This window comes from Schistosoma mansoni, chromosome 1 (assembly GCF_000237925.1).
Source record: "Schistosoma mansoni strain Puerto Rico chromosome 1, complete genome".
NCBI classification, from domain to species: domain Eukaryota; kingdom Metazoa; phylum Platyhelminthes; class Trematoda; order Strigeidida; family Schistosomatidae; genus Schistosoma; species Schistosoma mansoni.
Window position 1 is genome coordinate 4,970,224 of NC_031495.1, and position 14,166 is coordinate 4,984,389.

Here is a 14,166-nt window from a genome sequence, read left to right on the forward strand (position 1 = left end):
TAAAGGGGATAACGTAGAAGGGGATAACGTAGCACTTAGCCATGGCAAGATTGGATAAAAAAGATACAAACAATAATTATAACACTGGTATTTTTAAATAGAGATGAGTAATAGTTAGCGGTAGAATCCAGGAGGCGAGTCTCATATTATTTGGGACTTGCATGCTGGATATGCCTACGTCCTAGAGTTGATGATTTCCCCGGACTCGAACCTGATACCGTTTGTTTCAAACGTCATTGCGTTATCCACTTAGCTACTGAGTCTATATGACTACTGGTTTGTGCAATAGGGTGGATTATAATACTACCAATAGTAATAAAATGCGTAATAATGATGATAATAAGCATTAGAAAAGATTTTAATCAGAATTACAAATTTACCATGATAGTGATAAACTGACAACTAACTCTTTCCGAATGTATAAATTCGGTTTGAGTTTTTATGATAGGAACCGTTTCATCGAGATGTAAATGAGTTGCGTTTCATCTGTCAGTAATTTGAAATGCTTTTCCAAAAGTGTTGATTTGCCCAATATCGATTGAATGTTGGGATATTGTAGTGTTGAAAGTCATAGAAACAACATTTAATCTGAACTTCTTTGAAACGGGATTAGAAATACAAACAATTGCTCTTCTCTATGCGAATCAATAAATGCAACTGGATGTACTAAGAAAAGAGAAGTTATTAATTTTTGTTTACTTCAGGAAGTAGTTCTTTTCACACAAGGCACTACTCCTTGCCACTCGATAAACAATCTTCATTGAAGCATTCATATTCTATTGATCTCCTTTGAAGTCAAGATATAGGAAACAAGTTTTCTTTTCTATTGAATTATATCTGACGCATTATTTTGTTTGAGTTTACGTATTGATGTATCTATAGGGGTTATAGAATTTTGCGTTCTTGTTCTAAGCTTTTCCCTAGCAAAGAGTTTACCAATAAGGTTAAGGTGATTTTGTACAATACTTTTTTTAAAATTAACTTTCATAATTGTTTTATTTTTTCCGCTCTTCCCCCTCCCCCCCAAAAAAAACAAACAAAAAATATAGAAGAATGTGATTATTTTCCATATATACCACTTGGAATGACAGATCGTTATAATGGAATAAAAGACAGTCAAATTACAGCATCATCATCATTTTCCGATCAAACAATGCCATATTATGGAAGACTTCATATATCTGATGGTAACATTTGATTTATCCTTTACTACTTATTACCTCTTTTTTGTTTAGCTTATTTATTCAATCAAGACTTACGTAATTCATTATATATTGAATAAACTTAAATTTTATAAATATAGAAGGTGCTGGTGCATGGATATCGTTAGATCAAGATGATAAACAATGGATACAAATTGATTTATTAAAACGTAAAGTAATACAAAGTATAGCAACACAAGGTAGACAAGGTGCTAGACAATGGATACAAGATTATTATATCTATTATACTGATTCAAATGAACCAATACATTGGTCTATTATAAAAGATGATTTAGGTCAACCATTGGTAAATTCATATAAATAGATGGATATACATAATGATTAGTTATTCGATGGTAATGTTGATGATAATACAGTGAAATTTAATAATTTCACATATCCAATTGTTGCACGTTATATACGTTTAAATCCTCAACGGTGGAATAATTTAATATCAATGAGAATGGAATTATTTGGTTGTGATTATAGTAAGTTAAATTAGATGACTATATGGAAATCTTTCAATTATATTAGGACCATTTGTTGCATATATGGATGGTACAAGTTGGATTGATTTAAGATTAGATTTACCAGGACGTGCTACACAAACTTATGTAGATGAAATTAGTTTTAGATTTCGTACAAAAGAAATAAATGGTTTAATATTATATGGTGATTCAAGTCAAGGGGATTATTTATGTGTTGAATTATATAGGTAAGTAAAGTTTTTTTCCTTAATAAGTAATTGATCGTTAACTAATGTTGACCGCTTCACTTATCTTGGAAGTCTTATCAGCCCTTGTGGTCTAGTGTGTGATGAAATATCATCACGGATATAGAAGGCTCATCTAGCTTTCGTCAACTTGCGTCATTTGTGGCGTAGGCGAGATATCTGTCTAGCAACCAAAGGACAGTTTTACTGTGCAGCAGTTCGTTCCGTCCTACTTTATGGCAGTGAAACATTACCGATAAGAGTAGAGGGTATTCGTAGACTGCTAGTATTTGATCATAGGTGTCTTCGAAGCATTGCTCTTATACCCTGGAAGCACCGAGTAAATAATGGAGTTGTTAGGAAACGGGTACTGGGTAAGGATAATTTTTTTCTGGTTAGCGTTTTTTTAGCGAGTTGATTTTCTACGGGATGGGGTCGCTAACCCCATGTCCAACCCTTCTCCTTTACCCGGGCTTGAGACTGGCAGTAACCCCCGGAGGAGCTACAGGCGGAAGACAAGCCCTCACATGGAATCCTGAAGGTCAAAGGAGAAGAGGAAAACTAAAGAACACATTACGCCGAGAAATGGAGACAGACATGAGAAGAATGAACAAGAACTGGATAGAACTAGAAAAGAAGGCCCAGGACAGAGTGGGTTGGAGAATGCTGGTCGGTGGCCTATGCTCCATTGGGAGTAACAGGCGTAAGTAAGTAAGTAAGTACTAGGTAAGTATGGCGAATCGATTGATGAAGTAGTGAAACTTCATCAGTTGAGATGGCTTGGACACGTGTTACGTATGCCCAACCACCGACTGCCCCGACGTGCGATGTTTTATGGTGTAAAAGTGGGTCGGAAGAAAGCTAGAGGCGGCCAGACCAAAACGTGGAACAAATCCATGAAGTCACTGACAAGTGAACTGAGCCATGTTGGTAGGTATAGACTACCTGGTTGGGATTCGCGAGATGATAGCAATCGATGGTTAGAAACCTTGAATGACGTGGCTCAAAATCGTTTGCAATGTCGAAGGTGCATCCACTCTTTATGTTCTGCCAAATCCCAATCTTTTGAATTCTTCACATCTCTATCTCTTTTCTCTTTCCAAATTTATTTCATTGGATTATACTCCTTGAATAACATCTACAAACCCTAATCTTTCGGATTGCTGCTTATACTACTTCTACCACAATGGGACTTGAATCGACAACTGCATCTCTGTGCTAATGGGGTATGGCAACTCGAACTGATGTACGTACGTACGAAGTTGTACGTTGTGACTGACTGACCGATGTAGTAGACAAGAACACAAGTGTGGGGACAATCGACTGTCTCACAAATAATCTGATAACCATATAGTAAATAGTTAGTTTGCAAAATAACAATCGATTGTCTCAATCTTGACTGTTCCTGCTGTAAATATCAGTCCATGTTCTATGAAATCATTGTTCATGAATGTTCATACCGATTGCGTTCCATTCCCGTTCTTACGTTATTGATCTTCTATGCCTGACCCTCGCTGTATGCTACTTATGTGGATATAAGTAACCCACACCACAGTGATAGCTATTGTCATGTTTGTTTATACCTTTTAATGCTGATCGAATTCTATCGATCAAGTTACAATACGAATACTAGTTTAAGTTACTGAACATTCTATAGACTATATTGAGATGTTAAGTGATTGGAGATAGTTAACAAAAAAAACCACTTGTCAGTAAGGTCTTCTATACTAGCAATCTTAAGGTAAACCTGGAAGCAGTTGAAGACTGTTTCATCCTATTGTGGGACTCCTCAGCAGTGCACATCCGCGATCCCTCCCCACGTAGTCTGCATTCAACGATGTTAATGATTAGCTTCAACCATGATTTCAACTATTAAATTACTATAATATACACAAAACCCCTTTTCGATATTGAATGTTGTCTGTTTACCATAATTTGATCAAATTTTGTTTTTATTTTCAGTAAACTACTACTAGGTACTAGTTAGTAGTATGATTTCTTAGGGATTTATTCAGAATTTTGGGAAATAGTAGTTTTTTTTAAGAAATTTAGTATTCACTTACAGTAAAACACTGTTTACTGATGAAATCTTCTGTATTACTTTTTGTATCTAATATTAATCCGTATATTCTGTTTACAGAGGAAGATTACGTGTTCGTGTAAACTTAGGCACAGTACCATTGTCCAATGAACCTACAGATAATATTGTCGATGCAGGCAGTCTATTAGATGATGATCAATGGCATGATGTACAAATTATAAGAGAAGAGAAAAATTTAAATATATCTGTTGATAGAATTAAAGTTTGGCGAAATATTTCAGCTATATTTGTACATATGAACATGAATCGTAATGTAAGTTTAAGTATAGTGAATGTATATCTATGAAGTAATCTTGACTTTTGTCATCCTCTTGTAATCAATTTTGATGTGGGTTTGTTCTCTGAGCTGATGATCTCGTTCAGAAGGACGATGAAAGCTCCACGACCAAACCATACAGCTCAGAGAACAAACCCACATCAAAATCACCCACCTGAGCTACAAATCGTCTCCACCATCTCTTGCAATCAATGTTAAACCGTGTAGTGAAGTTAATAAGTCGAAAGACTGGACTTTATCATACAATTCCAAATGGTTCTATGTAATCATAAATGAATAATGGTTACATTTCCACTTGATTATTGGAATAACCTTGATTATTATCTCTAGAAGATAATGAGTATCCTGGGGAGAATGTAGACTCTTCCATCAGCTGACGTCGACGGAGAGAAAAGTTTCATAAGATTTGTAGACTGGTACCAATCATTCAAAATCATTTTCATGAGAACTAGATTACCCATGAAGAAAGTTTATTTTACTCTATTTGCCTTGTTACTTTCTTCATTTACCATACTTAATCAAAATACAGTGAACGTGTATACCATACTTGAACTAAATATCTACCGGAGTAATCCGTTTTTCAAAATGAATGATTCTTCTGAACACATGACAAAATAATTAACCTAATGGCTAAATGTGTTGGAAAATGGAATATTTCTCTCTAAAGCTAAACAATTATGAGCTAAAAAAATAGTTTGAAAAACTGTTATTTTATGATTCATAACCCTTGTATGTAAACTTGAATCTGGTACGTCGAAACTTTCATTTTTAGTCCCAGACTCTGAAGGATACCTTGGAGATTTTTTTAAGTACTCCTTCACACTATGTCGTGGATGCTCACTGCTTAGGAGTCACATACTAGGGTAAAACGTCCATTCAATGTTTAAAGGTTTTCAATGATGGTCTAACTCAGGTCGGTTTATGATTTCAACTGTGAAAATACTACAATCTCCATAAGTCCCCATATTAAAAACTTATTTCGTGAATACAAACCTACAAATGGATGATAAGTGTCTGCTAACCCTTGGTTAGTATTCTTCAAGAATTTTAGTCTACTTAGATGCTTTACCAGAAATTTCCTGTAAATTAAGAAAAAAATTGTTTTATTATGGTATTAGGGAATGATGGTAAATCAGTTGATGAGGTTGTAAATTTACGTCGAATGAGATGGTTGGGCCACGTATTACTCATGCCCAACTACCGATTATCACTGTGCGCAATGCTGACGAATGTTGAAGACAGATGGAAGAAAGTTAGGGGCAGCTAAACCAAAACGTGGCATCAGTCCATAAAGCCACTAACTTCTGATCTGAGCCATGTTGGTAGATGCAGACTACTTGGATGGGGTCCGCATGACCATCGTAACCAAAGCTTGGAGACTCTAGGTGACATGGCTCAGAGTTGATCACAATGGCATAGGTGTATTCACTGTTTGTCTTCCCTTAAACTGTCAGATTAAAATTGCTTTATATCTTTCTTTCTACGAACTAAATAAGCAAGTAAAAAGTTTGGTAATATGACTACTTAATTTGGATGTATTTCAGTAGTTATACAGTTATTTTTATGTAATAAGTCATGTAAGTTCTTTTCGTTGAAGTTAATGTTTAAAGACAATTCAACATTCTTCTCATCATCTTTACTTGTTAACTTTTGTGATAATAGGTTAGATTTGTCCTTTGAATTGATTGACATGAAGCTTTCATTGTCCTTCCGAACAATATCCTCAGCTTAGACTCGACAAAAATAAGGATTATTAGATAGTTCCTATAGACAGAGTTTATGTTGATGATGTTATTTGAAGTGAATAAAAACTTCATTATTAAATCACTCAATTCACAGAATTCAACATTGTCTGCACTTTGATTAAAGCAACTAGCAATACTTTAATTCATTAATTAATTTGAGTAAATAAAAGATAATAGATGTGTAGTGATAGATAGTTGGAATGATTTAGATAGTGAGCACATGAGTGATGATGTTTAGTTTAATGAATAAAGTAAGTAATTGTTAAAGTTTCTCTATACTTACAACTGACTTACCACAAAACCTTAATAAAGTATGTAACTTAGTATACAATGGACAGTTCTCTCATTATATCTGTACTAGGATTGATATCAATAATGTTGATTTAATAGAATAGCTCATGAACTAATATTCACATTGGATAATGGCTAGCAGTGGAATCCAGTTTGACGCGAGTTTCATCTTATTCGGGACTCGTCAGCTGGATGTACCTACATATCAGAGTTGATGTTCACTCTGGGACATAAACCCAGTACCTTTCGCTTCAAACGCCATCACGTTATCCACTCATCTACTGAGTCCTGATAGCCATTTGCTTGTGCAATGTGGTGAAGTTTAAATTCACTTGGTATTGTTTGTTTAAATCTTTCCATTGATGTTTAGGACTGCAACTGGTCAGTCTCTAATTGGCATATGGGCATATGTGCGTAATATTCACATTTCTTATAAACAACTTAAATCCAACAGTGTTAATGTCTAACTTCAACCAATTCACAAAGTTGAGCAACCGTTCACCATTGTCTTCAGTGAGTTGATATCTCACAACAGACCTGGTTGAACTTCACTGGTTACGGCTTCCCACTAGAACTCTAGGAAATACCGTAGATACGCACTGCTGAGGAGTCCCACAATAGGACCAAACGACTGTCCAATATTTTCAGGTTTTCCATGATGATCTAGGTTCAATTGACTTTTGATCTTAACTATTAAAATGAATAGATTGAATATTAAACTCTTCTTTACATGTTTTTCTAATTCAAATTAAGCTTTCAATTGGTGGTTTACCAGATTATTCAAATCGTCGTGGTATAAGTGTCAATCAAAATTTTATTGGATGTTTAGAAGAATTTATTTTCAATGGTGTACATATTATTAGAGATGCACAACGTTCATTAATGAAACTACCACAATTATTATCTGATAATCAATTAGAAATACCATGGGAAGAATTACTTGGTTATCCAAAACGTAGTTCATTTATATGGTGGGGTCCACCTATAACACAAGAGAAATTAAATATTACTGGATTAACTATTAGTGGTTCTGGTATATTAGGAACTGAATGTCCATCTACTGTAATTGATAATACTGTATTAACATTTCCAGATATTCAACAATATATTGTCTTTTTAAAGATTGAACGTAATGGTGGTACAAATATATTACAATTTGAATTTGATTTTCGTACTCTTAATAAAGGTGGAATACTGTTCTATCATACTGTTGATAAAGATAATAATTATATATCTGTAAGTGTATTTCATTATTATAACTTTATATTATTGAATTATCTTATTATAAAGAATTATTATAAGAAAAAGATTGATAATGGCTAGCAGTGGAATCGACGACGCGCGTTTTGCCCCGTTTGGGACTCGTCAGCTGGATGAACCTGCATCTCAGGGTTGATTTTCACTCTGGGACTCGAACCCAGTACTGTTCGCTTCAGACGCCATCACGTTATCCACTTAGCTACTGAGTTGTGATAACCACTTGCTTGTGCAATGAGAGACCGATCAATTGCGTCAATGGGAAAATTCAAACAAACAATACCAAGTGAATTTAAACTTAACCCTATTACACTACCAAGTGGCTATCAGGACTCAGTGGCCGAGTGGATAACGTGATGGCGTTTGAAGCGAAAGGTACCGGGTTCGAGTTGTGGAGTGAACATCAACTCTGAAATGCAGGTACATCCAGATGACGAGTCCCGAATAGGACAAAACGCGTGTCCTGGATTCCATTGCTAGTCACTATGTGTCTTTGCTTATAATGCTTGTGAGTTTAGTCTATATCGAGGCAATTCGCACAGTATGCACATATAGCCAATGAGAGATTGATTAATTACAGTCCTAAACATCAATGAGAAGATTTTACCAAACAATACCAAATGAATAAAAAGAATCAGTTAAATATTATCATAGATACTTGTAAATCATGAGTATCTTGTTCATTATTATAGATCAATTAACTACTAGTGATGTTCAACGTTATCGAACAGAAAATATATAATTGTCAATAACACTGGATGATTTTTGCGCTATATATTGTGTTATGTTTGAAGCGGTTACGAGTTCACTTAATCTGCAAACGGAACAAAGACTTGTGACCAAAGACCAATAAACGATCTATTCTGACGCGTTCCAGACCCAGCTGTCTAGAGTGAGAAGTTCAAGTTGGAAGTGGAGAAGATATATTCCGTAAGCAGCCAGAAGCACAAGCTATCCCAACAAGAAAAAATTAAACGTATATATACAGCATGAAATTATCCTTGGAAAGCATTACAAAATAGCGTATTAAAAGATACAACAGACTAATAGTGTTTAAGATTTTCTCAAGTGAAGGTGAAAAGAGCGCTTTTGGGGTGAAAACAAAAAAATTACAAATTCCAAAAGTATGCTATTTACCAAGTAAGTTCCGAGGATCTAACATCCCCAACACTTTGAACGACATTGAAGTGATCTTGAGAATGGAAACCTACTAAGACTAAATAAGGTTTATAAACCAATTAAAATTATGATTTACAATTGATGGTTAGGGTTAAAATTTAGATTTAAGAGTTTTTCATCACAAACTAATATCAGCTATAATGCCGAGATGCTATTTAGCCAAGTAGATGAATGAATTTCGCACCAATATTCATGACTCGTTATCTTATATCTGATTGGTTCATCCATAAATTATAGTCTCGCTTCTTTTTCTTTTCTTGTCTCATCTTGGTCATTATGTGTTCAGCAATAGACTGAATCGGGATTATATATTGTCTTAGAATCTATTCACCACTCCATATATTTCATTCATTCAGTCAGTCAGATACAACGTAGGACCAGGCACATATATGCATCGGTCCAAGTTGCCATCATATGTTCCATTAGGTTCTTAATAAACTGGTGTTATTTCTATATCAAGCACTGTCTTCATGGTTTGTTCATACTATCACCTACTTCATGTGTACATTCTTTTCTTTTATAGTTTGGTATGGAAGATGAAAGTGGACATTTAGCATTAGAAATTATTTTACCTGGTGTATATATTATTAAATATACTGTAAGAAATAAAGATTCCGCTGCAATTAATGGTACATTTGCTGATGGTTTATGGCATTCAGTCAAATTTAGTATGTCACAAAATTTGGTCATACTTATTATTGATAATATTAAATATACTACTGTACAAAATATGACTTTACCAGTAAGTATAATCATCAATAATTGATTTATTATGGGTTTTTTTTATTACGGAATTCTGTTTATTATGTTAATGCCCTGGTACGGCTGAGGGTGAAGAGAGTCCACTCTCCTTCTCGAAATGCTTTCACATGGCCAAGCATATACAGCCACTACCAGGGAAGTTCTACTCACTGCATTCTCACGGCATTACTGTTGTTATCAGAAGGGGTTTTATGGATATTATAGTAATTTTGATAGTTGAGATCATGAATCATTTGAAGCTGAACCACCATGGAAAACTGGGAAGCATTGGAAGGCCGTTTCATCCTATTGTGGGACTCCTCAGCAGTGCGCATCCACGATCCCGCCTCACGAGATTCGAACACAGGACTTATCAGTTTCGCACGCAAGCGCTTAACCACTAGACCACTAAGTTGGCCGGCATCCTACGGCGTTAATGTCTAACTTCAACCAATCCACAGTTGTTTACAAAATTGAGGGAAAGAAAAGCGAGTTTCCAGAGCTTTAACTGGGTTGGTGTACACGGGAAGTCCACCTAGGGGAGTTGAAAAACCCTGATTCCAAACTATCGGTGCATATGGGCTCCAGTATCATGAAGGGATCAATGACGTCTGAACCTACTGTTCGTCACCAACTACCATGGGATTGCATATCCTGACACTGCTCTATTGTTTTGTGGATCAGACCTTTAGATAGAAGGCTCGGGGTGTGGCCCCTTAAGAAGACCATCTGCTTAGGTCTGGGCACCTGAGCAGCATCACAGTCCACACACAAATCAAGTGACTTGTGTGGCATTTTTTGTGAAAAAAATATTAGTTTCTGTTTAACAAAAAATTCTCTAAATGACTGTAATAATATCCAATTTGAAATGACTTGGATATTATTGCATTCCTGATAATTGTGAATGAAATTTGATCAGCCTTGGTTGATATATAGGTTTCATGTACCGATTTCCTCAATATGGCCATTATGAAACAAGTTAACATCGAGTAGATGGAATGTAGCCAAAAATGGCATCCAGGATGCATCCATATACCAATCAAGGTTAATCAAATTTCAGTTAAAATATCAACAACGTGATAGTCTAGGCTATTTCAAATGGAATTAAAACTCATACTCGTTGCACAAGTGGGTAACTATTTGGACTAAGAAGCTAAGTGGATTACGCAAAGGCGTTTGAAACGAATGGTACTGGGTTCGAGTCCTGGAGTGAAAATCAACTCGGATACTGGTGCATTCAGCTTTGTTCTGAATAGGATGAAAAGTGAGTCCCGAATTCTACTACCAGCCAAAATCTATCTATTGTATAATAATATCAAGTTGTCATAAGCCAGTATATTTGAATAGTTTAGTATAATTATTATTTCGAAGTTATGAATTCTCGACTTTTATTGTTAGTTTAAATAGGGTATCTTTCTTAAGAAATTAGCATGATACGTTATCAGTAAAACTGTATTATACTGATGAGCCGACGTGGATCAATATAGATATATTATCTATCCTTCTTCTGTAAGTGCTTTGAAAACCTTGAGTGTTTATTGGATCTCATGTGGAGTAAAAGCTCCAAGATTATTTTTCACAACTCTGATGTTCATCAAATCTTGATAGTTTTGCAACTGTTGTATCCCGTGGAGAATTATGAATGGTAACTTTGAGGACTATTTATGGACCAATGTGATATGTATACTTCCCATTGTGTACTTGTTAAGTAACTTAACTATTCATATTCATGTTCTTTTTATTATGAGCTTTATTTCGACCTATAGACTATTATTATACGATTTACCGTTCTTGAGTTATCCCCAGTCTATTGATTACTGTTCCCCCTATCCACAGTCACATTTGGCCAAATCTTGTACAAATATTGTTTTCTATTTTATGGTGCGATGTGGTCTGTTTGATTGTGGTATATAAACCCAGTATGTTTGAGAATAATGATTCATATTGCAGAGGCTGTTATTGGTGTTCTGGACTTAACTGACTGGGCTAGGCAGAAAGCAGAACTGATAAGTACTCAAGACTACTTATACGGCTTCTGTGTATCATTGAGCTATCAATAAATTCACTTCTCTCTCGTTGGTGGGCATCAGCACGTTCATATATCAAATAGGGCACGCGCGCAGTCAATCGATATAACAACTGCAATATCTAAAAAAACATGCAATAATCAAGATAGACATTAGATTGTCAGTACTATCGAGTAAATGTTATTCAGTTTAATTCGAAACTATTTAATTCAACTTCATTTGCACTATTCAGTATCACTGAACTTCCTTTCACTTGTTCTCATCCTACTGTAGTGTCGGTTACTATGTTAAGCCTATATAACTTATTCTAGCTTCTGGAAAAGCCAATTTATCCATTCTTCTTGAGTCACATTTCGACCTTATCAATCTTGACTGTTTTTTATATGAACACATGTGTGTATACTGCTTACCTTATTCATCACATGTCTGTAACTTATTTTTATGTAACTATAAATATCGATTGATTCAGTTAGCTCATACGCCTTCCCCACTGAGCATCCTTTGGTTTCGCTTCGCTCTCTCTTCTTCGCTGAGATTCTCTAATTGTCTGTTCCGATCAACGAGTGTACGTATTCAAACATCCACTCTCATATTTGGCATATTTAATTTCATTATTCACTAAGGCTAGTTAATTCCATAATTATATACGAGAATAGTTAGAATGTATATTTTGACAACAATCATATATACGATCTAATATGGATTCAGATATAGGGCCACAAAACTACCCATCAAACAGTTTAAATTAATTCTTGATCTCTTCACTTATCACTACTAAAATAAACTGTCATAAACATTATAAGCAAAGATGGACAGCGGCTAGCAGTGGAATCCAGTTTGACGCGCGTTTCGTCCTATTTGGGACTAGTAATCTGAATGTACTTGCATCTGAGAGTTGATGTTCACTCTGGGACTCGAACCCAGTACCGTTCGCTCCAAACGCCATCACGTTATCCAATTAGCTACTGAGTCCTGATAACCACTTTCTTGTGCAAGTGAATTCAAACTGTCATATATTTCTAAAACTCATATTGTAATCTTAATATTTTGATCAAATGTCATCTCGTCATTGACTGTACATGAATTATTATCCAGTATGAACATCCTCATTAATTATTAAAACGACTATCTCACATAATTAGTTAATTTCATTCTAACGATAATTAAATATATCTTTGTTGTAGTTTTGGGCCTCTAACCTATTTAAACAGCTTGTATAAGTCTGTATAATCCCTATTTTAAAGGTAATGGATAAGAAACTGTATACCTAGGCTTTGTGCTATTTGACACTCGTCAGTAATGTATACCTGTAATCTTGAGGGAACTGATGCTCCTTAGCCCATGTGTTATGAATTCAAAGGAAAGAATAAGACCGTATCTAATTTGTTGTGGTCTTATGTCCGGTTTTTTATCACGTGGTTTATCCACCAATCGGAATACGACTTTGCTGATTGTAACGCTGTACCAAATCAATGGCTCTCAACTGATATGAGCAGTCTAGAGTCCTTATTGGTCCCTTGTTCGACTAGCCTTTCCAATCGAGTCCAGAACACCAATTACAGCTCCTGCTATGCGAATCATTTATTTCAAGCATGCTCGGTTTATATACCGAACAGGCAGACCGCATCACACCATAAAATAGAAAATAATATTTGTACAGCATCAAGCCAAATGTGGCTGTGAACGTGGGATACAATAATCAATAAACTGAATATAATTTAGGGGCAGTAATTCGTATAATAATAACCCATAGGTCAAAATGAAGCTTGTGGTAAGATGAATATAGATATACACAATCTAGTTACTCAATAGTTAAACAATAAGAATATATATAGAATAACCGTCCATTAATAGGTCCGGGAAATTACCCGTACTTATGTCTTCGCCAGGATATAACACCAAGTCACTCAGCTTCAAAAACAATGAGAATTCAAGAACTCAGTTTCATAATAAATCTACCAAGTTATGATCAATTATGTATGGATTCTACATGTATAAAACATTTAACCATTTTATAATCCTGATTATTTTACTATTCTCATCTAGTTATATTTTGATAAAGTTTCATATATTGGTGGAGGTCGACCACAACGTTATTCATTTCAAGGTTGTCTACGTCAAATACGTATTAATGGAATTGATGTAGAATGGGATAAATTAGATCCAGCTACACGGCATCGTAGTATTATCAATGGTAGTTGTATGATACAAGATCGTTGTAATCCTAATCCATGTAAACATGAAGCTCCATGTTCACAAACAGGTTCAACATTTTACTGTGACTGTACAAATACTGGTTATGCTGGAGCTGTATGCCATCAAAGTGAATATTTTACATCATGTTCAGAAGCTGGTTTATTTTATGCATTACAACAGTCCACAATAAATATTACTATTGATATGGATGGATCTGGTGTATTGGAGCCAATTGAAGTAACATGTGATTTTACCGGTAAGAAGTGATGATTTATTATACGAAAGATATTAAATTTATGTACTAAATATGCACGAGATCTCGGTTCATAGTTGACTGTCATCAATTTTCAGAAAAATCGAACATTTCGAAACAGCTTGTGCGATCTCAAATCACGCAGACTAGTGACTAGGATATAACTTAATCGATAGCATTCTTTC

At 35.1% G+C, this 14,166-nt stretch overlaps 1 protein-coding gene across 1 annotated transcript in view; it reads left to right on the forward strand.

The window, feature by feature from the left end:
• Positions 1-1,084: 1,084 nt before the first annotated feature.
• Positions 1,085-14,166, forward strand: part of Smp_159570 (septate junction protein) — a gene marked incomplete at both ends in the record, with an annotated part of 35,125 nt that continues 22,043 nt past the window's right edge. The window contains 8 exons of the mRNA XM_018793048.1: positions 1,085-1,187; positions 1,304-1,509; positions 1,549-1,690; positions 1,737-1,917; positions 4,055-4,268; positions 7,082-7,361; positions 9,301-9,510; positions 13,595-13,945. Coding sequence (XP_018647599.1) covers positions 1,085-1,187; positions 1,304-1,509; positions 1,549-1,690; positions 1,737-1,917; positions 4,055-4,268; positions 7,082-7,361; positions 9,301-9,510; positions 13,595-13,945 — 1,687 coding nt within the window. The remainder of the gene's footprint in view (positions 1,188-1,303; positions 1,510-1,548; positions 1,691-1,736; positions 1,918-4,054; positions 4,269-7,081; positions 7,362-9,300; positions 9,511-13,594; positions 13,946-14,166) is intronic.